Source organism: Dermacentor variabilis, chromosome 1, assembly GCF_050947875.1.
Source record: "Dermacentor variabilis isolate Ectoservices chromosome 1, ASM5094787v1, whole genome shotgun sequence".
NCBI classification, from domain to species: Eukaryota; Metazoa; Arthropoda; class Arachnida; order Ixodida; family Ixodidae; genus Dermacentor; species Dermacentor variabilis.
The window spans coordinates 95,929,836-95,957,631 of NC_134568.1; the positions used below are offsets into that span (position 1 = coordinate 95,929,836).

General features: G+C 44.1%; 2 protein-coding genes across 6 annotated transcripts in view; one reads left to right on the forward strand and one right to left on the reverse strand.

Annotated features, from left to right (window-relative positions):
* LOC142580992 (uncharacterized) overlaps positions 1 to 21,179 on the forward strand; it is a 52,314-nt gene extending 31,135 nt beyond the window's left edge. For 2 of the 5 annotated variants that reach the window (XR_012828144.1, XM_075691187.1), the window contains one exon: positions 16,128 to 16,211. Coding sequence is in view for 2 of the 5 variants with exons in the window: in XM_075691187.1 (XP_075547302.1) it covers positions 16,128 to 16,136 (9 nt within the window). In the remaining 3 variants the exon portion in view is untranslated. Of the gene's footprint in view, positions 1 to 1,681; positions 1,858 to 16,127; positions 16,212 to 21,057 lie in introns of those variants that run through there. The other 3 variants (XR_012828204.1, XR_012828150.1, XM_075691188.1) reach the window with 3 other exon arrangements.
* LOC142580976 (cell division cycle 7-related protein kinase-like) lies at positions 1,168 to 27,796 on the reverse strand. Its single transcript, XM_075691185.1, has 11 exons — positions 27,604 to 27,796; positions 27,201 to 27,354; positions 26,740 to 26,832; positions 26,540 to 26,672; positions 23,925 to 24,018; positions 23,706 to 23,848; positions 23,444 to 23,600; positions 23,132 to 23,352; positions 18,889 to 18,971; positions 18,652 to 18,801; positions 1,168 to 1,529 (listed from the first exon to the last, which is right to left on the reverse strand). The coding sequence occupies exons 2-11, from the start codon at positions 27,334 to 27,336 to the stop codon at positions 1,270 to 1,272; spliced, it is 1,470 nt and encodes a 489-aa protein (XP_075547300.1). The 5' UTR covers positions 27,337 to 27,354; positions 27,604 to 27,796; the 3' UTR covers positions 1,168 to 1,269.

Consider the following 27,796-nt stretch of genomic DNA (forward strand, 5'->3'; position numbering starts at 1 on the left):
AAGAAGCAGAGAGACCGGCTGTTATGTAACCTACTCTCAGTGACGCTGAAAGACTGACTATGCAGTGGAAAACGGAAATCACTTAAACAGAACACTGTCCTCATGGTTGGTTGGTTTTGTATTCATGCAATGCTCTCTGCAATGTCTCTCAGTAAATGAAACTCCTGATAAATGGAATCAATTTCCCTGGTCCCTTAAGGTTTCGCTTAAAGAGTCCAGTGTACAATGCAGCCATAAAACTCCATAGAACTGAAGTGTTTGTTCACCAGAGCTACAAGACGTACAGAGGGGGGAGCATCTGCTCTGTCAGTTTTATAATAATCTTCTTAGAAACAAATACGTATGATAAAATCGCTAGAAATACCTTGAAACAGGGTCTATCTCTTCAGAAGAGCCTACTTCTGGACGTGCAAGGACATTATGACACTAAACAAGAGCCACCTTCAGTCTTCAAGGACTGACGATACGCTACTGGACATGGTGAGGACAGCAATGAATGACAGACTGTCTTTATGTGAGCAAAAGATGCAATGTTTCCTACAAAAATGCAGCCCGTGTGGCTCCTAGAGAAGTTAATTTTGGCCCTAGCTGTTTCCGAGTTGTGCAGCCATGCACTGTATAGTGCGCACTATGCTCCGTTTCATATATCAGGTACAATGTGGAACACCGCTACGCAAATTCGGTCGCCAAAACTTTTCACTCCATGAATTTCTTCTACGCTTCGCTGATCGCCAGCGGTGTTTGCTTGTGAGCATGCACACGAGACTGCTGCAACGGGCTGCAAATAAAAAAAAATTTTGAAAGAAGGAACTACAAAAATCAAATTGATTTAAAACGTGTTAGCAGCCGTATAAGTATATAATTTGTTTCTAAGGATTGAATCTTTTTCCATTCGAATATAAAGAACATTTTCACAAAAATTGGTCAAAAAACCCCAAACTATTTCTAAGCACGAAGCAGCCACTGCAAAGTCTATCTAGCCTTCACAGTGTTGCACCTGATGTATGAAACTCAGCATAGTCTCAGCAGACATACAAACATAATGCACCAAAGCACAATCACTGGAAGCCAGTATGCTCACTTCACTTCCTGTCATCTGCTAGCTTCGTGTGAGCTGTGCTCAAAAAGGTAACTAATTGATTTAGTGCGAGAAGATGGACAACAAAATGAAGGGCCACTATTAGCCTGCACAAATTTATTTTGTCATCATTTACGCAGATAAACTGCAAACAGAGTTATGAGATCATTCTTACCACTTCACAATTTACACTAACACAATGACTCTTTTAGAAAATCGTGTTTTAGGGCATCCTCAGCTGTGATCCGAGTTGTAGGGTCAGGGTCAAGTAACTTGCACAGCAGGTCGTAAGCAGAGTCTGGCACACGTAGCCATGACTCATGGTACCTGAAGTGTGCCTTTTCCGCACCATCGGCTGTCTGCCCAGTTTTAGCACGGGTACCTCGTAGCCTTTCACACAAGGTTTTTAGATCAAGCACTGGTTTTTCATGGCTGACAGTAAGTAGTTTTCCTGGAAGTAACAGAAAACGGGTCATAATTTATTATGGCATGTAGGCAGTAAGTTGTTTCAGTGAAACATTTTGACATCTGACAAATACCACACTGCTTATCTAATATACTTTCCTGTGCAACTGAATATTTAACATTACTTGAACTTTGCAGAGCTCAAGCCACGTGCACCTCCACCAAGATAAAGACAATGTTTTTCAGAGGAGCCTGGATGACATGTGCAGAAACTTGTCCAATGATAAAGTGGTGTCCCTTAGTTTTGATTAAGCATGCATTACCTACACCAGCAGTCTCTCTAGCTGCTTTTGTCTCTATAGTATCAAACTGGATTGCTCTAATCTTGACCACTGTCAAAGAAAAGTAGCAAGTTCATCAGTCAAACCCCCCTTATCCCTGACAATCCACTTGCAGCAGTACAAATTATTTTCAGTAGCTGTTAATTCCCTCAAAAGCACGAAGCGAATAAAGTTGACGTAACCCGCTGAAGGTTAGGTTGATGCAACCTGTGATTTTTAACCATGTATCAAAATGCTTAATAAGCAACTGCTTCTTAGAGGCTCCAGTATGCAACAGTTCATCCTGTGGTGACCCTTTGCTTCTATATTCTGGTCAGTGAAATTCTTTTATACAGGGCGTTTCATGCAACTTGAACCAAGCATTTTAAAAAAGTGGGTAACCGCAATTGAATGAAGCCAACATATGGTTCGCTGTGATGTGCTGCTCCTTATGATATTTCTTATATTGCACTTAATTAGCTAATTAACTAAGATCAATTATGCAAAATTTTTAATATTCCCTTTAGGGCCATGTGCATACGGTTACGTTGTAGAGGGCATTTCAAAATGACCAATCCAATTTTTTGTGGCAACGTACATGCTGCGTGGCAATTTTTTCCGACATTTAAAGAAAGCTCGCGAAATATGAAATAAAATCACGTGACTGCACTAGTGCGCTATCGTATTGCAGCATGCTCAACCGTGCATCAAGCCTATCACTTATCAGGGACATCGGTGCTTCCTTTCCGCGTGCCACCATGAAAGATGCTGACACACTGAAGCAGATGCCTAGAGCTGTGGCTGCTCACTTCGCCACGGTCCGCGCGCACAGTTCTTTCGCACAAAGCATGGTTGAGAGTGCTGCGATACGGTAGTGCATGAGCACAGTCACATGGTTTTATTGCATATTTCGTGGCATTCTTTAAAGGGTTCCTCACCAGGTCCCATAACAAATGTTTGTTATATGCTGGAAGTTGTTACATGTCCTCTAGGGAGCGTTCTGCCTCAAAAATTTCTCAAATCGGCTACTTAATAGCCAAGATACAAATATTTCAATGTCACGAACCAATGATTTCTGGAGGCGAGCTTCACCGCAAACACTCTCTCCACTTGCCCCGTCTCGCCTCCGCAAGCGAAATTCCTTCCCTGCATTCTCCTATACTAGATCTCGAGGATTGCATGACGCATACGTCATGGGCCCCACCTTCATTTTTTCCCTCTCTTTTTTGCGGCACGGTGCACTTCCGCTGATGGCGTCGCATGCAAGCTGTTGCGATTGTCTTGTTTGTGCAGCGCACAATTTTGCATGCTGTGCACGAGGACATCTGACCAGTGGTAAAAGTCAGTGCTACAAGAATACCAAGGCAGACACAAGCGGATCACAGAGCCTGATCCCGAGCTGTAACATGGCAGAAAATGAGTTTCGGTGTCCATGTGCGAGACTGCTCGACAAGCAGACGAAACGGACGTACACCTCTATTGCTGCAGTACGAAGTAAAACAAAAACATGCAGACATTCAGTTTGTGTATCTTATTATTTCTCTAAGCTTTAATTTGACTATTCTAGCAACATATTACACAAACAAATGATGTTGGCTTGAATAATTCTCGAAGTCACTTGTCACTACGAGCGACATCACAGCGCGAACACATTTACATACGTGCACTAGCCTTCTGCTCCTCCGTAACCTCCGGCTTGGAGTGCAGCAGCCACGAGGAGAAGGGAGAATGCGTTCAGTTTGAAATTTTCAGATCTTTCTGCGGCGCATAGCCATGTAATACTTTGCAGACACGATCGTTATGACGCATTGTATGTTCTGCGCTTGTCAGCTCAAAATGGCCAGACCTGGTAAGGGGCCCTTTAAATGCCAGAAAAGAATCATCACGCAGCATGCTATTGTCATTACCACTATCAGCTTATTTTATGTCCACTCCAGGACGAAGGCCTCTCCCTGCGATCTCCAATTAACCCTGTTCTGCACCAACCGATTCCAACAAGCACCTGCGAATTCCTAATTTCATCACCCCACCTAGTCTTCTGCCATCCTCGACTGCACTTCCCTCCTCTTCGCACCCGTTCTGTTACCCTAATGGTCCACCGGTTATCTAACCTATGCATTACATGACCTGCCCAGCTCTATTTTTTTCTCTTAATGTCAATTAGAATATCGGCTATCCCCGTTTGCTCTCCAATCCACACCACTCTCTTCCTGTCTCCTTAACGTTACAGCTAACATTCTTCGTTCCATCACTCTTTGCACAGTCCTTAACTTGTTTTCAAGCTTCTTTGTCAGTCACCAAGTTTCTGCCCCATATGTTAGCACTGGTAGGATGCACTGATTGTACACCTTCCTTTTCAATGATATAGGTAAGCTTTCAGTCCGAAATGATGGTGTTTGAAAAGATCACGCTACTGCTATTGTCCCAAGAGAGTTTAAGATACTTTGGGCCATTGTAACTGCTATGTGTGAAAAAATCTTTACGTTCCTGGTCCGGTTAAAAGCGTAAATAATAATGAGCCGTCGTTTCCTTTCCTTATTTTCATGTGTCATAACACCTTCCGTCATTGTTTCAGTGATGTCCTCCATAAACTAAACAATACATTTTGTTTATATTTGGCAAAAATAAAGGGCGCATTATCACCAATATAAAGGCAAACTTCAAAAATAGAGAATTATGATATTTTTAGTATATTACGCATGTAAGCTATTCGGAGCTTTATGAATGTGTTTTTCGAACAAAGAATTTATCTCATTGCCCTGGAATAACTGTGAACTCAACAGATATCAAATCTAGTGGAAATTGAGTGTGTGGGAAGGGTGGGGGGGGGATATGGGCATTATAAAGCACTAAAGCATTGCATACCCCCCCTGCAGTGGTGTAGTTGTAGTTGTAGTGGTGATTTTGAACAGGTTCACTGGATGTCCACTGTCAAGGGTCGAGATGGCGAGTCCACTTTTTATTAATGTTTATTAATGTGCGAATATTGCAAGTTGTCGCCTATAACCTCGACAGTACTATTACTTAAACTAGCGATACATTTATCTTGTAGACTTAAACAGCAAGTACAATTCTTTGTTGAATTATTTAAATTCTTTGTAGCAAATGTGCCTTTTTATGTATACTGTACTGCTACTACTGGGTGTGATCCGACACCACTGTGGGTGCACTCATTGCCTTTTGCCCCTACATCATCTTGAGATGTTATTAGTTGCAAGAGATAAATGCAAATTCAGCTCATTTTTTGGGCCCCCATGGTTCACCATGTGTGACTGATAAATAGGTCCGTCAGTTAAATATACTTCTTATAACAGAAGCATTTCCAGGCTATTTCACTTATTGTAATAGTAATTGGCAATTTATATATATATATTATACACACACACACACGGAGAGAGAGAGAGAGAGAATGATAGGTCAGACAGTCTGCGGTCCCCCCCCCTCCACACACACACGCACACACTCTAGAAATAGTTGGTACGCCACTGCATGTCCTTTACTGTCGCAGAACATCAGAAAAAGCTCTGAGGGCCTGCCAGTACACTTATTAGGCACATCGGTGCTCATCCTGTGACAAAAGGCAGCGAGTGCACGCGTGTCCCGTGACAATTGCCCCTTCCCACACTTGTTGAGCTTCACCGCAATTTGCGCACGCTTCACCGCGTAATACTGCTGTAGTGAGGCGAAGCTGACTTTCGGCAACCGGCATTATACAAAGCGTCGTGCTTTCCGAGCTTCGAAGACAATCGCAAGGACCACAAAGGCGGAGTGGGTGCCATTGCTGATAGCGGCGAATTCTTTCAATGAAAAACACGGCACAGAACGGCAAGAAGCGTAATAGCGAACGCAGAAGCGGCTAGGCCTAAAGCCCCTGCATGGAGGGGCTTTAGCTAGGCTTAGCGTTGCTGCGGTGGTGGCTACGGCTGCCAGCGGACCTGCGCGCGAGAGCGTTCGAGGAGCGACGAGGTAATCAAAACGGTGGCGGTGGTTTTATTAATGCCGTTTCAGACCTGCCATGACGGCAAAATGTCCGGAAAACTGGATGGCGAAGGGTTCTTGCATCCGAAATTTCAGACATTATTATACATAGGCTCTTGGGGTACGTGGTGGTGCCGCGAAGCCGTCCGAATTATCGGGAGTCCAGAAAGTCGGTCATTCACTAAACATTGGCAACTCTTCCTACTCGAGCCAGCTTTACTGCGACTTTCTTTCCATTTCAATAAAATTACAGCTAATTTTCCTTGATAGAAGCACAAATTCCCTGAGCTTTCCCTGAGTTTTTCCAAACTATTGAAAATTCCCGGTTTTCCCGGTAGGTAGACACCCTGTCAATCACTTGTCGTAACTCATCTCCAGTGCTGTTGAACAGGACTACGTCATTTCCAAATCGAAGGTTGTCGAGATATTCGCCATTGATCCTAACTCCTAAGCATTCCCAATTTAATAGCTTGAATACTTCTTAATCTTTCAAGCATGCAGTGAATAGCATTGGAGAGATTGTGTCGCCTAGTCTGACCCCATTCTTTACAGGTATCTTGCTACTTGTGGAGAATTAAGGTAGCTGTGGAATCTGTAGATATTTTCCAAGATATTTACGAAAGCCTCCTGTACTCCTCATTACATAATACCTCTATGACTGCTGGTATCTCTACTGAATCAAATGCCTTCTTTGTAATCTATGAAAGCCATATAAGAGGCTGGTTGTACTCTGCTGATTTCTCGATTACTTGATTAAGGCATGTATGTGATCCATTGTGGAGTATGCCTTCCTGAAATCTGCCTGTTCCGTTGGTTGACTAAAGTCTAGAGCTGCCCTTATTCTACTGGAGATTATCTTGGTGAATATTTTATATAATAGTGGAAGCAAGCTAATGGCTAACCTATAGTTTTTCAATTCTTTGTGTCCCTTTTTGTGGATTAGTCCAACGTTGGCATTCTTCCAGTTCTCTGGGACCCTTGAAGTCGACAAACATTTCATATAAAGGGCCGCCAGTTTTTCAAGCATTATGTAACCTCCATGTTTAATTAAATCAACTGTTCTTCCATCTTCTCCTGCCATTTTTCCCCTTATCATGTGTTGCAAGGACCATCTAACTTAATTTCTAGCTATAGAAGAAGCCTATGTAATCTGTTCATTACTACTTCGAATGGAGGTATCGCGGCTGCTCTGAGTACTGTAGAGGCTAGTACAGAACTCTTCTGTTGCTTTTACTATATCTTTGAAATTGCTGATGATATTACCCTCCTTTTCTTTCAATGCATACATGTTGGTTTGTCCTATGCCAAGTTTCCTTCTTGCTGATTTCATGCTGCGTCCATTTTTTACTGCTTCCAGTCTTTCCCACATTCTAATTTTGAATATCCTGTATTTTCTCCTTGTTGATCAGTTTTGACAGTTTCGAAAATTCTATCTGATCTATTGAGTTGGACATATTCATTCTTTGTCGCTTCTTTATTAGGTCCTTTGTTACTTGGGAGAGCTTGCCAACTGGTTGCCTTGGTGCCATGCCTCCCACTTCAATTGCTGCCTCTGAAGCCAGCCTCGTTACGTTTTCATTCATTACCTCTATGTCATCTTCATTTCTCTGTTCTAATGCTGCATATTTATTTGCAAGTACCAGCCTGAATTTGTCTGCTTTTACCCTTACTGCCTCTAAGTTGGCCTGTTCTTTCTTGACAAATTTTACTCTTTCTCTGTTCGAATTGAGGTGAATCCTAGTCCTCACTAACCTAGCTATGATCACTGTACTTTACCCTACCTAACACTTCTCCATCGTGCACCATGCTGGGATTGGCAGAACTTTTGCACTGAAGTCGCCCATACTACAGTATACCGAGTTTGTACTTTCTTCATCGCTAATTCAGCATCTTCATAAAACTGATCTATATCATCATCATGACTAGAGGTTGGAGCATAGGCTTTTAACTTTGAATCTATACCTCTGATTAAGCTTTATTACGACTACTGCTATCCTCCCATTAATGCTGTAGAATTCGTCGATGTTGATTGCGATGCCCTTATTGATTAGGAATCCTTCTCTGTACTGCTTATCTGGAAGTCCTATAGCAGAGGACAAGGCCATTTGTCAGCACTGTATAAGCCTCACTAGTGCTTCTACCCTCACTAAGGCCAATGATTTCCCAAACAATGCCTGATAGTCCATTGACGGCCCTGTTCGAGTCCAGAAATTTTTAGCATCCTCTGCTGCATTACAGGTCTGACCGCCGCCTTCATCGGGTGCTCTGCAGCTGCTGAGGACTTAGAGCTATTGGTTAATCGAATGAGTCATTTGGAAGGGAGTGACCGAATACTGCACTACGTAGGCCAATTCCTGTTATAGTAAGAGAGTGCCTTTTCTTGAAGCTTAGTGGGTCTTCCTAATATGGTTGTACCTGGATGAGTATAGCCCCACTGGCTCTCGGCATTCTTGCCGGTGTTAGGCGCCACTCCAAGCTCGGAGTGGTGCATGTACGCAACATGTTGCCACGAAAAAATTGGATTGGTCGTTTTCGAATGCTCTCTGCAACATAACAAAATGCACTTGGCCCTAAAATGAATATTTAAAAAATTGCATAATTGTTCTTAGTTAATTAGGTGCAATATAGAAAATTCCTGAAGGAGCGCTACAACCATATGTCGTTGGTTTCACTCGGCTGCAGTTAACCACTTTTTTTTCTAAATCCTGGGTTCAAGTTACGTGAAACGCCCTGTATATTGACACGTGTACTTGTTTGTCTTTATCGAGCGACACGTTTCACTGCCTAACAAATGTTATCGCACAGCGCAGGACACGTCTGCATGTATCGGAAGTTTCTGGAATGCTATCAATGGTTCTATCCGCTGTCTGTGACCGAACCTTGTGTAATCTGATTGCATGTGTGCGCAGCAAATAATGTAAAACTTTGTGGAAGGCTCGCGGATCCTAGCGATTACTCTGGAACATTCGACGACTGATGCATAAAAGCCGACGTGCTTGACCCGCTGATCAGATTTTCGCCGAACGCCGACTGTGTTCGCCGTTTTTGTTGACCATGGAGTGCAGCCTGTTTTTTCTGGGCACACGTTCACCAAATAAAGTTATACCCCAGTCACATGGGCACTTTCAAAGTCCTTTGAACCAAAGATCCTTTGCTTTAAAGGAGAATGCGCACTGTCACACAAGCGCAGCAAAGGGGCCCTACTGGAAGGGAGCTTTGAGCCAAAGGAGTGCGCGTTCGTCCTTTGAAACCTTAAGGGAATACTCTCGAGCCTACAGGACGTCCAACAGCAGAAAAAAACTCTAAAAATATGCAAGTTCAATTTTTACCTCTTCAGAACAAGCTTATAAGTACTGAATACTATTATTAAAGTACTAAACACTTTTGGGACACCCGCAATCTCCATCATGAACACGCCGGTACAGCAGCACCGTCACGGCCTGTCGTCAGCAGCAACATCGACACGGGTACCATGTGCAATTTGGTTCTTTGTTTAGCGGCATGCTAGGCATCCCAGTCTCCTCTGCTTTTTTTCTGAGCGACTTCTTTCCTACTCACTTTTATTTTGTAGTTCTTTATTTTACCGCGTTTACGTGTACCTACCGCTGCCTAGCCACAAGGAGTGAAACAAAGCAGCTGAAGCAAGGGCAACAGCGAATAATCGACGCCAACATGCGGTGTACGAAGCGGTACACATGGTGGCTATCATTACAATAAATACATCTGTATTTGGTAAAGTAATGCCATTACTATGCGTGCATTTTGGTTTGGTGTTACTTTGTATTAGGAAAAGTAAATATTGTTGAAAAAAATATGACAAATTTATTATAAGACGTATTTGGGCCATATTTTTTTATTATTTTTGAGGCGATGGCAATGCTAAGGATACGTTGCGGTTTCTGTTAAAGGTTTCAACGGAGACCATCTGGAGACCGCGTAGCACCAACACATATCCCTTGAACTAATGTGCCTTTGAAAGCTCAAGGCTCCTTAACTTCAAAGGACCTTTGGCATGCTCGTGTGACTCGGGTATTAGTTTTGCCATTCACAATGTTTTTGCTGTGTCTTCAACTGTCACTACCACGTGACAACTGGTGGAGGTGCTTTGCATTCATGTACCGGACACCCCCACAAAGCCGTGATCCAAGCCCAGACAGCAAAGACAAAACCTACGTCATCCCGGATCATCGAGCAAGTCGCCGAGTGCAACAGCTAACCCCGGAACACGGACTTCCATCTCAGACGACAAAGAAGATCGTGGCCAAGACAACCCAAATGGCTGCCCCAGCGTCCCCCGTTATCCTGCAGCAACCTCGGGACCCACCGACCTTCCATGGAGCAGCGACTGAAGACCTACGAACGAATCGTGACTATCAACAACTGGGACTCCGACAACAAGCTGCGGCATGTATACTTCACCTTAGAAGGCGCCGCCAGAATGTGGTTTGAGAACCAGGAGTCAACCTTGACAACATGGGACCTCTTCCCGTAACGGCTTCCCGCACACCTTTACGAGCGTCTTGCGCAAGGAAAGGGCCGAAGCTATGCTGAACGCCCGAGTGCAGTTACCTAACAAGCATGTTGCCATCTTTACGGAAGAAATCAGCCGTCTGTTCCACCATGCCGATCCGGATATGTCCGAGAAGAAAGTCCGCCTACTCATGCGTGGTGTGAAGGAATAACTTTTTGGCGCAATCATACGAAGCCCACTGAAGACCGTAGAAGAATTGCTTCGCGAGGCCACCAGCATCGAGAAGACGCTCGAAATGCAGAACCAGCAATTCAACCGCCGCACAAACTCTACAAACTACGCAGGAATTCAATCACTGGCCACTGACGATCTGCGCGAGACTATCAGAGCGGTAGTACGGGAAGAGCTGCAGAAGATGTACCCTAGGTCGCAGCATCAAGTGGCCTTAATCGTCAAAGATGAGGTTCAGTGATCCCTTGGAGTTCCTGACATGCAACCAGAATCACTGCAGCCCCAGACAGAAGCGATGACCTACGCCGCGTTATGGCTTCCCCTGCACGATCGCGCCAGGGCCCTTTAACGCCACAATTCGGTCACCCACCGCCGCTAGCACGCCCACCCGTCGCCCAGCGCAGCTACGCGAGGAAGACGGACATCTGGTGCACTCCTGACCACCGCCCGCTCTGTTACTGGGTCATGTCTACCGCCGATGCCCATACCGGGAGATGGGACTGCAAGGGTTCGCCGTTAGCACGCCTCGACCACCGCTTGGCAAACGACCTCGCGATATCGCCGCCACTCAGTGTAGCCCTCGACGACCATCCTGTTCGCTGTCACCAGGCCGCTACCTGTCGCCGGAGCGCTGAACATACAGTGGGCTAGCCCGGGGCCAGTCTGTGAGCCCATATCCGGAAAACTAAAAGCAGCAACCAATGGAATTGCGGTTGCTGTTCGTCGAACTGACAAAGATCTTCCACCGCCGCCGAAGAGACTACCTTGACAACATAACACGCTGACGAAAGACGACCTGATGATGCCACGTACCAGCCACAGGTCAACGCGACGCAGCCGTGATCCGATGCCAGGACCTAAGTGTAACGCAAGACAAAGAACCACCAACCTCTATGTGCTTCTCGACAGCCGCGCAGTCACCACCTTAGTAGACACAGGAGCCGATTACTCTGTCATGAGTGGACCCATCACCGCTCAGTTGAAGAAAGTTAAGGACTGCATGGGAAGGCCCTCAAATTCGAACCGCTGGAGGACGCCTCATCATGCCGACTGGAATCTGCACGGCAAGAATTACTGTTCATGACTGGACTTACCCTGCCACCTTCGTTATCCTCCAACAGTGTTTACGAGACGTCATTCTCAGCATGGACTTCCTGAACAAACAACAGCGCAATCATAGACCTGAAGTCGACAACGATGTCGAAAGATCGAGCGATACCGCTGGAGAGCTCTCCTACTCGCCATGCCTTGAGCGTGCTCGAAAGTCAAGTCAGCATCCCGCCCCGCTCCAGCATTGTCATTTCCATCGGCACCAAAACACCTGCCGACGTGGAAGGCGTCATCGAGGGTGACCAACGTCTACTGCTAGACCGTGAAATTTGCGTCGCAAGAGGGATCGCTCGACTGCACGGAGGAAAAACTAAAGTGTTGCTGACAAACTTCAGCCAGGAGTTCAAGCTCTTACCAAGTTTCGACGTGAGAATGTGACGCTATTAGGCAAAAAGTTGACAAAATGCTGCACGATGACATCATCCAGTCGTCGAAAAGCCCGTGGGCATCTCCTGCAGTCTTGGTGAAGAAAAAGGACGGAACTCTACGTTTCTCGGTCGATTATCGTCGACTTAACAAGATCACGAAGAAGGACGTACGCCCCCTTCCACGGATAGACGATGCATTGTATCGGCTCTGCAATGCTAAATACTTCTCGTTGATGGGCCTCAAGTCTGGCTACTGGCATATAGAAGTCAAAGAGCGAGATTGCGAAAAGACCACCTTCATCACACCAGACGACCTCTACGAGTTCAAGGTCATGCCATTCGGACAGTGCTCGGCGCCTGCAACGTTCCAGCGCGTCATGGACACGGTGTTAGCAGGATTGAAGTGGCAGACTTGTCTTGTTTACTTGGATGACGTCATCTTTACCAGAAATTTCGACATTCACCTTAGGCAGCTTGCGACAGTGCTAGAGGCCATCAAGTTATCAGAGCTCACTCTGAAGCCAGAAAAGTGCCACTTTGCTTACAATGAGCTTCTGTTCCTAGGCCACGTCATCAGCAAGTCTGGAGTCCGCCCCGACCCGCAGGAAGACTGCTGCCATCACAAAGTTCCCACAGCCCATCGACAAGAAGGCAGTGCGTCAATTCCTTGGCATGTGTGCCTAACTACAGGCGCTTTGTCAAGGTCTTTTCTCGCATCATTGAGCCACTGACACATCTAAATGAATGTGTTGTTGAGTTTAAGTGGGAAACACCGCAGGCCGACGCATTTCAAGAACTCAAACGACGCATGCAGTAACCCCCCGTACTTGTGCATTTCGACGAGGACGCCGATACCGAAACCCACACTGACGCCAGTAGCCTAGGCCTGGGTGCCGTCCTAGTCCAGAGAAAAGATGGACTTGAATGTGTGATATCTTACACTAGCCGGTCGTTGTCAAAAGCGGAAGGCAATTATTCTACAACCGAAAAAGAATGCCTCGCCATCGTTTGGGCTACAGCGAAATTTCGCCCTTACTTATCTGGCAGGCCATTCAAAGTCGTCAGCGGCCATCACGCCTTGTGTTGGCTAGCGAATTTAAAGGACCCTTCAGGACGGCTGGCGCGGTGGAGCCTCAGACTGCAAGAATATGATATCACTGTAACCTACAAGTCCAGACGAAAACACTGATGCTGATTGCCTACCACGCGCCCCCATTTACTCGCCGCCGCAAGATGACGAGGATAATGATGCCTTCCTTGGCATATTAAGCACGGAAGACTTCGCTGAACAGCAACGAGCAGACCCAGAGTTGAAAAACCTCGTTGAGTTTTTGGAAGGGCACACCAACATTGTCCCTAGGGCATTTAAGCGAGGATTGTCTTCGTTCTCGCTTCAAAACAACCTACTCGTAAAGAAGAACTTCTTACCAGTCTGCGCCAACTACCTTCTTGTTGTTCCGCCAGGGCTGCATCCAGAAGTATTGCACGCGCTACATGACGATATGACCGCTGGACACCTCGGATTCTCCCGGACACTATCGAGGATACAGGAAAGGTATTATTGGCCACGCTTGACTGCCTACGTTGCTCGTTATGTCAGGACATACCGAGACTGTCAGCGACGCAAGACACCACCAACAAGGCCAGCAGGATTACTACAGCCAATCGAGCCTCCTTGCCGACCATTCCAGCAGATCGCGATGACTTGTTGGAACCCTTTCCGACGTCAACAACCGGAAATAAGTGGATCGTCGTGGCTTTTGGACTACCTCACCCGCTTTGCTGAAGTGAAAGCTCTGCCAAAAGGTAGCGCAGCCGAAGTAGCGAAATTCTTTGTCGAGAACATCCTGCTGCGACATAGCACACCAGCCGACATGGCACCTCATCACCGACAGAGCAACGGCCTTTACAGTGGAGCTCACCCAAGCCATTCCGCAGCAGTCAGACAAGGCACAGGAGGACAACTGCCTACCACCCACAGACGAATGGGCTTACGGAGCGCCTGAATAAGACCCTCGCCGACATGTTAGCAATGTACGTCGACGTCGAACACAAGACCTGGGATGCCGTCCTGTCGTACGTAACCTTCGCTTACAACACGGCGGTGCAAGAAAAAACACAGATCATGCCGTTTAAGCTAGTTTATGGCAGACACCCGACGACGGCGCTCGACGCCATGCTGCCACACGTCACTGATGAAGAGAATCTTGACGTCACTACCTATTTCCAGCGCGCCGAAGAAGCCCGACAGCTCACCCGCCTACGGATCAAGAACCAGCAGCATACCAACAGCGGACTCTACAACCTCCAACGACCCTTCGTTGAGTACCAGCCCGGCGACCGTGTTTGGGTTTGAACCCCCAATACGCTGACAAGGACTGAGTGAGGAACTATTTCGACGCTATTTCGGACCCTACAAAGTCATCCGACGTATTGGCGCACTGGACTATGAAGTCGTGCAAGAGAGCATTTCACGTTCACAGCTGCGTCGTGCACTATCTGAAGTGGTCACGAGGTGCGTCTTAAACCCTTTTTGTGCACGCTGACGAACTTCCTCATTTCATTTTCTTTGCTACGAGTGCTTTTCTTTATTACTTTCGTTTGTTTGCAGCATTGGGTCAATGCTTTATAAGAGAGGGGTATTGACACGTGTACTTGTTTGTCTTTATCGGGCGACATGTTTCACCGCCTAACAAATGTTATCACACCGCGCAGGACGCGCCTGCATGTATCGGATGTTTCTGGAATGTTATTGATGGTTCCATCCGCTGTATGTGACCAAACCTTGTGCACATTGGGAACCTTTTGAACCTGAATCTTGTTTTTTCATCCACTTTCAATTCCATTAATTTATAATTTCTTTATTTCAATTAGTAAGTACAGGTAATCTCCCCTGTGTTATCCTTGGTGTCTGTTTGTTGGCTCCTTATGATTAAATTGTGCAGAGAAGACAAGCAGAATGAAATGCGATGTTACCGTGCGAAAAATTTTAATAGGCCAATTTCCACTAGGACACTAGTGATGCGAATGATGCCGGTAGTAGTACTACCAACTTTTAACAGGCTGAAGGGCAACTACAGCAAGGAGCACTGTTACTTACTGTAACAAACTTGCTTAGCATTCAACAAAAGGAGCAGTGTCGAGAAGATGCCACCCCTTCACCTCATTAATTTCCTAGATAAATCTACAATGGCATGCTCCTTGACATTCCCTTCAATGTTGCCTTAAACACAAGGAAAGCGGCATAGCAGCAAGGACTGCTTGGATACTGTCATTAGTAGAGTGGGTGCACATGCACTGAATGTGGGAAGACTGGTCTATTCTTATCTCTCTTTAGGACTGTTTTGAGATTGAAGAGCCTTGCCATACTTTTCGCGCTTCAAAGCTGTCTGAGAAGATGACAAAGGCGAATTGGCGCCATTGCTGACAGCAGGAAGCTTGGCAGTGAATATCGAAGCAGCTAGGCCTAGTGTTGCCACGGTGGCTACGGCTGCCAGCAGATCGGCGTGCGAGAGTGCTGGTTTGACGCTGCGACATAATCAAAATGGCGGTGGTGGTCGCTTTTATTAATGCCGTTTTGGACCTGCAGTCACAGCAAAAAGTCCGGAAAATTTCCCAGAGAGGGGTTTCAGCATCCAAAATTTAGACATTAGCATTATGAGATACGTGGCAGTGCCGTGCAGCCATCCAAATTAACAGGCACGTCCAAAATATTGGCTGCTGATTGTACTATTGTATGCATCAAACACACATTTGACAATTTTTGAGTAATCTTACATGCGCAAAATGGAAAGAATGTAGAGACTCGAGCTCACAAACAGTCTTGATTACAAGAAGCACAAAATTTTGCTGAAGTTTTATAACAAGGGCAACAAGTTCTTAAGTTTAACAGCAAAAACATTGATTAAACACACTTGCCAGTCTTGCCAGTAAATCTAATATGTTACTTGCTGACATCAGCATGTAACGAATATATAATATGCATATAATGAAGGTACTTTTATAGGGATGTGAATCTGTTATAACAAGGTTCAAGTATTTCCTAGTAAATTTCCTGCACTTAATATTTTTCTGCGAAACATCCCTGTGATGACTGAATTTTTCCTTTGAAACCAAAATTTCATAATCAATCTGATGCCATTTTTTATGTTTTGTGTTCTAACCAGCATTTGTAGAATAGGGCCAGTTTGAAGACTCGGTAACATGAAGCAACCTATGCTTGTTACCGACGGGGTCTTCACATGGGTTGGCATGCCAGCTTCCATGTGAGCCTCTATAGCAGAACAACTGCCATGTCAAAACCTGCATGAAGAAACCACCTTCCGGATATGCTGTAAAGGATCTACGAAGCACTGGAATTGCAAGTCAGTGTTCATGACAGTGCCTTTGAAGTTGCTTTCAGATTTGTGCATACAGATGCTGGATGCTGCACTAATGTTTTGAACACTGCTTTAGAAGCTAGTACATGCCTGTTACATGCAGCAGTGACATTCTTTACAGTATCACGGCTGCTGTTTGACAATAGTGGCCACAGTAGTATTCCCCCTTTTTTTTTCCCTCTGCATTAGTGCTTGAGCATTGTCCAGTGAGAGTTGCGATAGTTGCTTGCACTGGTTCAGGAATTGTCATTGATACATAAACATCACGAATTTCTAAAAGCAAGCATCTATCTGAACATGGTTAGAATAAAGTTTAATTTGCTTCACCAGACTTATTTTGCCTTACCGTATTTACTCGCATAATGAACACACTTTTTTTCTCCAAAATATCTGCCATTCATCCGGGAGTACGGAAATAATGTATGGGATGTGGTAGATGTGGTTGTCATTGCACGATTTGTTACCCGAGCGCCAGGAGGCAGGACTCTATCCAGGACAAAGTTCACTCCTGTATAGTTGCTTGAGCACTGCAGAAACTGTACTGGCAAACACTGACTTGGAAACAACACAAATATTTTGAGGTCTGCTTTCAGTTTCATGTTTCATTTATAATGAAAATATGTGTGTTTCTTTATGAATTAAAAAACACTGAACTCAACCAAAAAGTGTTTTTTGGTAACTCCATTCATTATTGATATAAACAGGCATCTAAGCCTTTGATTTAGTGTGCGATTTTCACTTTTTATGCGAGTTTATATGCGCCATAACAATCTTTAGAAGTTCCTTTTTTTTATTGTTAATGTTTAGCTCCGCAATTAAGCACTTGAGGCTTCTTTTACTGCCTTGCGCTATTACTTGTCTGGTCAATGCATCTTAGCTCCCTAGTAATGACATGCTACTGCAAAACACTGTTGTATGAAATAGCCTACAGATGATATTTGCATCAATCTGTGCTCTGAAAGAACTGTTATTTTACACCTTTATTGCATTAATCAGCTTCTATTGTTCCTTTGCACCTGCAGCAGTTTTGGCTTGCGGTGTGCATTCATTATGTAGGGTAAAATTTTGAGCCATTATTTTTTCTTCGGTCACCTCTAAAAGAGTCAGTTTCACCCAAAATGCAAATCATCGATTGCGATAGCATATGTGTAGAAAGCTTCACGAAGTAAGGATAGTGGTTTTATCGGCCGTATAAACTTGCAAACATTCACCTCAATGCAAACTGAGCGGCGAGAATGCAGCGCGCACGAAGGTATGAGCCGCCATCCACTCAGCCCCTGACACAGATCGCTTTAAAGATAAGGCGCGCCACAGCCGCGCAATGCACAGTTGCTGCTAGAGTAAAACACCGCCCCCCACCTCCCCCCCGGTGCCAAGCACACGAGGGAAGATGGTGCATTTCCTTCCCACTTTTCTCCCTTGTTCACGGCAGATTGCCGCGATCGTCGGCGCCCCTCAGGCGCGGTTGTGCAATACGCAGTTGCTGCCAGAGTACAACGCTGCCGTCCCTCACCCCACCCCTGAGACCTTTTGCGCGATGAAAGATGGCATGCAAGAATGAGTGAGCCGCGATCGTTGGCTTCCCTCGCGTACTTTCAGTCACACTTACACCATACAGCGCACGGCGGCAACGACATTGGCAAAAATGCGTCTGGAGCACCCATGTAATTGCTATCGCAATAAAAGTAGGAGACAAGGTACGAGCCGTCATCCAACACGGCATCGGACGTAACTGCACCCGCCGAACGCCATATCAGACGCCGAATCATGCCGTGTGTCTACATGGCAGCAAGTTCAGGGTGCGATCATTATGCGAGAAAAAGAAAAAAAATGCTTCTTGATTGGAAAAGTGAGGGTTGCGTTTACTACACGAGTGGATTCACTGTGCGAGTAAATATGGCATTTATTGCTCTCAGGGACATGACCTTTACAACAAAAGATATTCCAAGTCCCACTTAATTCATTACAGAGGTGCTTTGTCAAGCAGGAATGGAGGGAAAAAAGGTCCATCGAAAGAAAGTGCAGTGACAGAATAGCAATCGGCATTTGATTTAGTGCAATGCATGAATGTTTACACAAGCCACCAGAAGTTCAATTACATTACACAGAGATAGCTGGTCCATTTAGCAGAATACAAACCAAATCCATTACAAAATATTGTGCTTTGTTGTGACTGGCATTTTAAATTCTGAAGCACAATCCCTCCCTGAAAACTAGCATTTCCATGCCATTTTCTTTTTCTGCCCTAGTAAATGTAATAGCCTTTCCTGTGACCATACTAGTGACGTGTCACGAACATGAATAGACTCACCCATTTTTTCAGCAGCCATCTGCACAGGAATGCTTCCAATGACTGTGATGATTTCTGCCAATGCAGTGAGGTCATCTTGGGCACGGAAAAATGGGTAGCGGCCACTCAGCAAGGAGAGAAATATGACTCCTGCTGACCACATATCTACCGCTGAAAACACACAACACACAGAATTATGCAGGCATTTTTTGTGTGTGCACCAAACACATATAGTGCTACACTTAGTAGACCACAAACCTGTAGTTTGGTTTCTGTACTTCAGAAGAACCTCTGGAGCGCGAAAACCAGGAGTTCCAGCACGAGGGGCAATTTCAGCTGGCCTGCATATTGCAAATTAAAGCATTAAGCAAGCCAAAACTGCTGCAGGTGCAAAGGAACAATAGAGGCTGATTAATGCAATAAAGGTGTAAAATAACTGTTCTTGCAGAGTACAGACTGATGCATTCAAATAGACAAATAGCATCTGTAGGCTATTTCATACAACAGTGTTTTGCAGTAGCATGTCATTACTAGGGAGCCAAGATGCATTGAACAGACAAGCAATAGCGCAAGGCAGTAAAAGAAGCCGCAAGTGCTTAATTGCGGAGCTAAACATTAACAATAAAAAAAGGAACTTTCAAAGATGGTTATGGCGCTAAAATCCACCCACATAAAAACTGAAAATTGCACACCAAATCAAACAAAGGCTTAGACGCCCATTTATATCAATAATGAATGAATGAAGTTACCAACACTTTTTGGTTGAGTTGAGTGTTTTTTCATTCATAGAGAAACACACACATATTTTCTTTATAAATAAAACATGAAACTGAAAGCAGACCTCAAAATACTTGTGTTGTTTCCAAGTCAGTGTTTGCCAGTACAGTTGCTGCGGTGCTCAAGCAACTATACAGGAATAAACTGTCCTGGATATAGTCCTGCCTCCTGGCACTCGGATAACAAATCGTGCAACGACAACCACATCTACCACATCCCATACATTATTTCCATACTGCAGGACGAACGGCATGGTGCATTCTGCATACATCAGTGCACCAAAGGGTGAAGGCTAGGTTGAGACACGCCCGGTACACCCGCCAGTCCTCCTCCTTCCTGTTACGAGCTGCTGGACACACCGAAGACTGCAGTGCCATATACTCCACAGTACACTAGAGCATTGTCCCAATGCTATAACACGGTCCCAATTTCCAATTGGGACACTACTCTAGTCGCTTCTGTCACTTGAATGGAGCTAAACCCTCAAACATGACCCACCACACCAATAGACAACTGCCCACAGTAGCCACAATGACGAGCTGTCCTTTACTACCAAGTCTTTTCTGTGGGCTGCAAAATGGGAGACAAGTAAACACAGATTCCTCTGGCACTGGACCCCTATATGAACATAAAGATATTGCTTGTAGAATTCTGTGCTTTGACACTGTGCATGCTATGCTACTGCTAATGTCATTGCTAGTAATAATGCTATCCCAACTATTTTCTGTGACCTTCCACATCTCCCAGTATATCATTACCTGCATTTTGCTGTGCTACCGTACCTAGTGTCACCTGCATGGTCTAACATTTAGAGAAATGTCCTCCCAAATTCATAATAGAACCTTTCTTAAGCAGCCAAAGCAAAAGGGAGGTCTTTTCCTTTGGACAATGAAGCTACAGTGTGAGCTTTTAGATTTGGAAAGTATATTTAATTATGTCCTATTAAAATACACTACTCCATAAATCACAATTCTGTCATTCTTCCACCAGCAGACAACTGGGAAGGCTGTGGGCTTCCACAGGGTGGGCTGTCACACAGCTCATGCAGAAGGACTTCTACCAAAGCAAGATTTTAAATGTTATGCTAGAGACAAATAAGAGAGCCACAGGAAGATGGAGTCTTGAAATAATCTACAGTGGTTGAACAAGAGTTATCGCTGAAGCCAACATTCACAAGGGGTCTTCTCTTCCCTTGTTGAAATGTTGGCTTCAGCAAGACAAGTCATCTGTTTGATTTGAAATCTGGACACCCTAAACTATGCAACGGCAAGTTGGAGGCAGAATGGAATCTACTTGTGGCAGATCTTGCATCACCATTCAGTACATCTAAAGGCAGTCAGACATTTGACCTTACTTTTGTCACAGCAAACTTGCAACATAAAATTGACTGCATAGCAAACAATCTAGTACTTATACATACAAAAACTACAGCGAGTGTGAAGGCACTGTACCAGCTTACCCGCTCTATAAAAGAACCAACACACAACTTTCATAGTCAATGAATGAAAATTTTAAATGTCAAAGAACGCCAGAGTGAATAAAGAACTGGAATAACTACACATTGTAAACATCTTGCAGTAATTGATGGAAGCATTTCCTAGCATTACCCTTGGCTGCAGTATTCTTTACTTTTTACTCCCCGCTTTGCAGGTGCATGCCACTGCCGCTGTCTTGCCAAACAGACAACAGCTTGGGTTACCGAGTATGTGCCCAAATAAACAACCAGAACAAGTGACAAGTGAAGCAGTTGGCAAAATGGAACCAAAGCATGCACGAAGTGTGGAAGACAGGTGGCCGAAAGAAGACTCAAGCGGAACACGAACATTATCATTACGTTATGCAACCCTTAGTGATGAAGAGCCAAAGTTCTTTCTGAGCTAGCGTTGCCAACTCTCGAGTGGATGAGGTCGCACAGAGGGAGTTGGGTGTTGTGGAGGGGGGCGGCTGACAGTGTTACCCAGCACCCCCCCCCCCAATCAGTGCCAGAATCCGCCAGTCTGTACGTGCAACAAAGTTGAACTATTTTTTTTACTCCTACCATGTTGCGATTTAAACAAGAAAGGTGCAGTATAATTGGCCGACTAATACGGCTACCAATATAAATAGAGGTATAGTAACAGAGGTACTGCGAACGGTTAGGGCTCACAAAAGAGCTCAAACCACAACAAAAACGAAACTGCCTTTATGTTTATGACAATGCAACAGAAGACCAAATATAATGCACAACCAGACTGTCATGCACAATAAAAAGTAAATCTGGTCTATTTATTGTTATGCAGTATATAAAGAGAACAAATGTCGGGACTGTTCCGGTAAATCCAGGGCAGTTGGAAACCCTATTCTGAGTATGCACCAAGACATATAGGAAGACCACAAGCAAGTCAGTCATGTTTGCAAAGGAAGAAATGCACAGTTGTAATAAATAGAACTTTATGTACAATACATTGGCATGTGGGTGAGAAGTTTGAAGACTTCGAAAACCCCCTCATCCACATGCCTGCACAAAAAGATTTAAACATTTTCTGTTTTTCCATCAGATCAGAGGTGCATGAATATTCGAAAGGGTGTGAAAACATTCAAAATTTCAAATACAAATTGAATAATATTTGCTATTTGATTCAATAATTCACTATTCGAATATAATCAATACAAGTGGAGACTGTTCTGAATGTAACCACAGCAATTGTGCAAAGGCAGCACACAGTAGATAACTTCTGGTCAATCATTTTCAGTTATTTAATAATGATGGATAGCCTTCATGCAGCCTAAAGACTTGTGGTCTCAAATTCAGTGAATCAATTTCTTATTTAACCAGTCTCGCCATATTAGCATCCTTTAAAATGATATGCAGTTTTGCAGTATTACACTAAGCTAATTCAACAAACGCAACACTTTGCGTGCTTGTGCATGGAGTAGTGCTCTTCGTTTGTTTCATTACTGCGATTGTCATGGTGCACCAGATGCAATCACCTTTCAGTAGTTACTATTTGCAAGCATCTCACTTGACTGCACATCCAATTAAGTGTCATTGCACACATGAAGTAATGGAAATAACATTTTTGAGCTATATAAGCTCGAGTGAACTTGTATAGTTAGAATTTTCCAGAAGTAAGAAAATATTCCATATTCTATATTATATCTGAAGGGTGTTTTTTCAAATATATTCAATTCAACTAAAGAATTTCGCTATTTTAGCATTCCTACTAGAAAGTGCTCAGAGTTATGCCATATTCATGTGGCCAATCTACATGTGGCCTCCCTCTATGCCGCTTTCTGTAAATCAGCTAGTGCTGATGTCACATGACAGGTATCATAGTCCACAACAGGAACGCAGCTCCAACATTCCATTTTTTTAATTTTCTCGCTTACAAAAGCTGTTTGCACTAAGAATGCATTTGATATTACACAAGCCTAATCTTTCAATCGAGCTTGACTTAACATTTTCTTTTCAGTGTCCCTTCAATCCTTTGATTGTTGGATTTTTTCAGAGGTGATGCACCTCCAGTGTCGGGTTCTTTTCTCGAATATTATAAAACAAGCACAGTGGCTATTTTTGGTTATGCAGAAGGAAGACAAAATCGCACAGATAATGGCAAATGCTCCTATGGTATGCTCCACAAAAACACAAAAACGAACTGGTACATCAGGGACACTCAAAGAGTTAATGGAGCCAAAACAGGAACCCAACTCTTGCTCATAACATACATTTTCTCAATGTGCATACCTGCTAAGACAAATATTACAAACTTCATTCCTTCCAAAGCAGCAGCACAGCTTTCTTCTTCCGCGGCGTGCTTGATTTAGTGCCCCTTTAGAAACAGGCTTGGCCGAAGCTGTAGTTGCCTGCTGCAATTTGCCAGCTGCTGTTGCAACATTATGCACATTGATTGTGTGAAGTGGTGGCCCCATGTGTGCTGGCAGGCACTGGCGCTTCACTTGAGCTTTCTGGAGTGAACAAAGAGAAATAAATTTAATGAAAGCTTCTCACTGGAGACAATATGGAGAAATACTGAATGAAAAATTGCAAAGTCCATACTTGGTTTTCTTGGTCAAGTGTTCTGGCTCTCTTTCTTGATGGGGGGTTTTGTGATGATGGCATCAATTCCTTCAGCAATGGTCCTGGTGGCTTTGGTTCTGAGTCACTAGACCCACCACCTAGCCGCTGGGCAAGGCCGAAGTCAACTAAAGAAAATCTATGAACCAAAAACCAAAAATGTTTCCAAGACGTTTCCCTTGCAGCATTAGCAGTCAACTTAAATTTGAAAAACTTGCAAGAGGAAATGGCAAGATGACCTGACCTTTTACATTTGCGACTATAGAGAAAGTTGCTTGGTTTGATATCCCTGTGAATGATGTTGAATGAATGAACTCTTCTTAGTGCAATGAAGAGCTGGGTCATATACTCTTGCACTTCAGTGACACTCAATTTATACACGAAGTCCTGCAAGTGTGAGAGGACACAAGTGAAGGCAATAATGTATGAGCCACTACTGCAATAGTTCTGAGGCAACACTTACTGGAAACTTCTCATGAGGAAAGTACGGCATCACAATGGCCACATGACCTTTGTGCAAAAAGCACATCTTCACATCCATGACATTGCTACTGCCCCTGAATAGGAGAAAGACCATCCACACTTATCCTGTGACATACTGTTCAGATGGCCGAAAATAAAAAGCACTGCAATGTTGCAGATATCAGCAAATTAACAGTGGAGTTGCATGCTGCAGCCAAAGCAAAACTAAGAATGATGATCACTCCACAAGTCTAGAAATCATGCAGGCAATGCAACTGGTGATCTGCAGCTTTCATGGTTTCTTGGCTACTGTAAGTAGTTATCACGCAACGTCAGATGCAGCTTCTCACCATGCTGGTATTCCAACATGGCAGTCATGATGACATCAGTGCAGCATACGCACTACCAACAATCCCTCAATCCTACCAAATGTAAACTCATGTCCTTCTCTCGCCATCACAATCCCTATCGCTACGATTATTCAATTTCTAACACATCGATTGAACTAGTACAATCATATAAATATCTAGGAGTCACCCTCTCTTCCAATTTATCATGGCGCCCCCATATCAATAACATCAGTTCAGCATCAAACAAAACACTGTTTTCTAAAGCACCACCTTCACCTTGCCCCACCACACATTAAATTGTTTGCGTATAAAGCCCTTGCAAGACCCAAATTAGAACATACAGCTGCCATCTGGAGCCCGCATCAAGCGTATCTAATCACAGCAGTGGAAGCCATTCAAAATCATGCCGCCCAATTCATCCATTCCTCATGTTCATACGACAGTATTTCATCTTTGAAAGCCCAATCCGGACTACCGTCCCTTCCTATCATCTCCGCATTGCTAGCCTCGCCCTTTTTCACAAGTTTATTTATTCTTCTCTCAATCAAACACTGTATATTACAGCCACAGCACGCATATCCTACCGCACAAGTCATCCATTTCGAGTTACTTGTCCGCCATCGCACACTATTACATTTTCTGCTTCATTATTTTTTAGAGCAGCTACAAACTGGAACAGCCCACCCTATGACATCGTCTCCATCGCTACATCTACTTTTCAAGAACATGTAACTATCCTCTTCAATGTTAAATAATCTTCGCTGTTTGTTTTTTGTTATTCGAAATATAATCCCACCCCTTACGCAACACCCCCTGAAATGGGGGCCTTTAGGGAAATAAGTAAACTTAACAGTAACCTGCTTCGTAATGATAGAGGTGCAGCGATCTGTGCAAGAACCACAGAAGAACCCTGGCACAATGTAGTTGCCTCACTAGGAATGTGCCCTCCTGTGCTCATGTTTATTACTGTTTACACAGGTTCTTATCACACTGGTGTACCAACATGGTGGCTACAATGACGTTAATGCAAGCTACCTATACCAATTCAAACCTACATTACCTCACTTGAACACTAGCACAAAAAGGGCCGAGTTGAGAAAAAAGAAAAGCAACCTTGCAAATCATGAGTGCAATGAAAACATTGTACACATAGGCTACATACACAAAGCTCAGAAGAGTTTTCGCACCTCAGCCATTTTCAGTGCACCTAAAAATGTTTGCTCGTGCCCAAGATACATTCACAAATTTACTACACTGCCAGTAGAACATTCTGCTCAATAAAGCCTATATTTATGGGGTTAACATATTTACAGATATCTGCCAGTTGTGTGCCAAGTTCATAATGCGCAAAACAGCTGCAAGAAAACCAACTCAGCACAAGTGAAACAAGATGGCAAGTCGGGCTAGTTGGTTGGTGCTCAACACAATCTTTTTTTGAAGTGCAGCACCTAATGCACAAAAATTGAAGAGAGAACCTGTCTCGTCTACCTTTTTTTTTTTTTTTCACTCTATTACTGTGCATTACCTGTTGCGCTTCAAAAAACATTATATACTAGAAGTGAGCAAAGTATATATAAAAAATGGCAGTGAATTAAATTAACAAACAGCAGGCAATTCAAAGTTGTACTTGTGATAGCTGTGACTCAATAGCTAAATAGCAAATTCAATGAGATAGCACCAATTTTACATGTGACCAACAGAAAGTGTAAGCAGGAGCAGTGACTACACACATGTTAGGAACATGGTTTCTCTTGACTGCTAAAAATGCAATAGCAATTATACTGCCATACAAGCATGCCAGTGTTTTATAGATATAAATAAGAAGCATGCAAGTGCATCCTTTAGAAATATGAATGCAAGTGAATGCAACATGTTCATGCTGATGACAGTAACCAAATGGCAAAATAGCAAGGGAAATGTCCCAGAGCACACAAGTGGCTTACATGAGCAAATAGTACATTTACCAACAGATAGCTTACACCCTGGAGGAAGGAAACAAAACCTCTATTGCTTGCACTGACATCCCAGCTACCACATTAGTGGTAAAAAGTGTTTCGCAGAAACTCTTGATGCTGCAGCAATACTGTGTTATGCTATTAGCAAAGCATACCTTTCCTCACCTGAACACCACTGGCTAAAGAAAGAGCTTCATTTACTGTTACCTTGCTTAAGACCGGGAACGCATAACACAATACATGCCACTACACCAGCACTGGTGGAATTGAAGATGGCTTGGAGAAGTAATGCTACAACTTTATACTCTTACCCAATTAGTCTGAGGCACTGTAGTTCATTTGCAATTCGAGAAGGGTGACTCGTGGGAATTAAAAATTTAATGGCGAATTCCATGTGCACTGCACTTGACTTCAGTCTTGCTTTGTAGACATGACTGAATGTACCTGCAAACAACAGCCGGCATTTTATTTGTCAGGTTGCACTATAATCATTTACTGCTGCAGTACGTACCTTCACCAATCTTGCCATCCAAAATGAAATGTTTCTGAACTTGTGGAATGTAGGAGTACAAGCAAACACTGTCATCATTGCAATCTGCAGAAACTGAACAATTTTTTTATTAGAATGGCTCTTTTACATTGTGCAGGTAAAAGTTCTATTCGTGGCGCTGCCGCATCTACTACCGGTATAAAAGCCTGGATTCCCTGAAAAATGCCAGAAGAAACTACAGGGCCGCTTGACGGCTTTCTAGACAACCCGCTAGCCGGGCCAACATCATCGTAGCTCGGTATTTCTGCCTGACATACGCAATCGTAGTTTTTGACTCCGCCAGATGCAAGTAATAATTTGCTTCTTCCAACAGTGTAACATTTAAAACCTTCACAACATAGTAGTTAGAATGCCCCAAAACTTCAAAACTGTCAGGTCAAGTAAGCTTTCGTATAAGCTGCCCAATTCTTGAAAGAGCTTACTTGCGGTGTTGGCGCTAAGCATAACGCTTGATGAAGCTCTGGCCGAGTGCAGCGTCTTTACCAGACCTCCGAGTTGTCTACGGTACTCCTGTTCCACGGCAACTTTCTCAAACGGTGTGAGCACTTGCACAGCCATTTTTTTTTTTTTTTTAACCTGTAGGAAAAAAATTACGAAGCAATTCTGAACACAGTGCAGCGAGCGCAGTCAGCACAGAGAATTCCTCCAAGATCATTTCAAGACAACAAAATCATGCCGAGAATTGATCAGTTTGATGGTACTTTCGAAGGGTCGCACTCATCTAGCAAAATATCTCCTCCATGGCTGACAACGCGTACTCCACCTCGACAGTTTCTTCAACACGTTCTAATAACGAGTTTCTGCTAATAAACATAAGATGTGTACCTTGCCTTCGATTTTTCTTGGCTGCCAGTCGTTATGGCTACTCGTAGACTCGGCAAATTTTGGTTTAAGAACTTTTACATTCCAGAGCAATAAAAGTCCCGCCAAATACGACAACCCCCTTTCACCCGTCTACCGACACAGCCACCGTCAACGCCGCCAACCTCCGCCAACTGCCCAACTGCCGCCAACTACG

What these genes read in the sequence shown, in the direction of transcription:
- LOC142580976 (XM_075691185.1), bottom strand. Translation starts at nt 27,336, where the DNA reads ATGGCTGTGCAAGTGCTCACACCGTTTGAGAAAGTTGCCGTGGAACAG. An exon ending in CAGTGCCTCAGACTAATTGG is followed by an intron (nt 24,019 to 26,539) that starts GTAAGAGTATAA and finishes TCTCCTATTCAG; the next exon opens with GGGCAGTAGCAATGTCATGG. An exon ending in GTACAGAAACCAAACTACAG is followed by an intron (nt 18,802 to 18,888) that starts GTTTGTGGTCTA and finishes GTGTGTTTTCAG; the next exon opens with CGGTAGATATGTGGTCAGCA.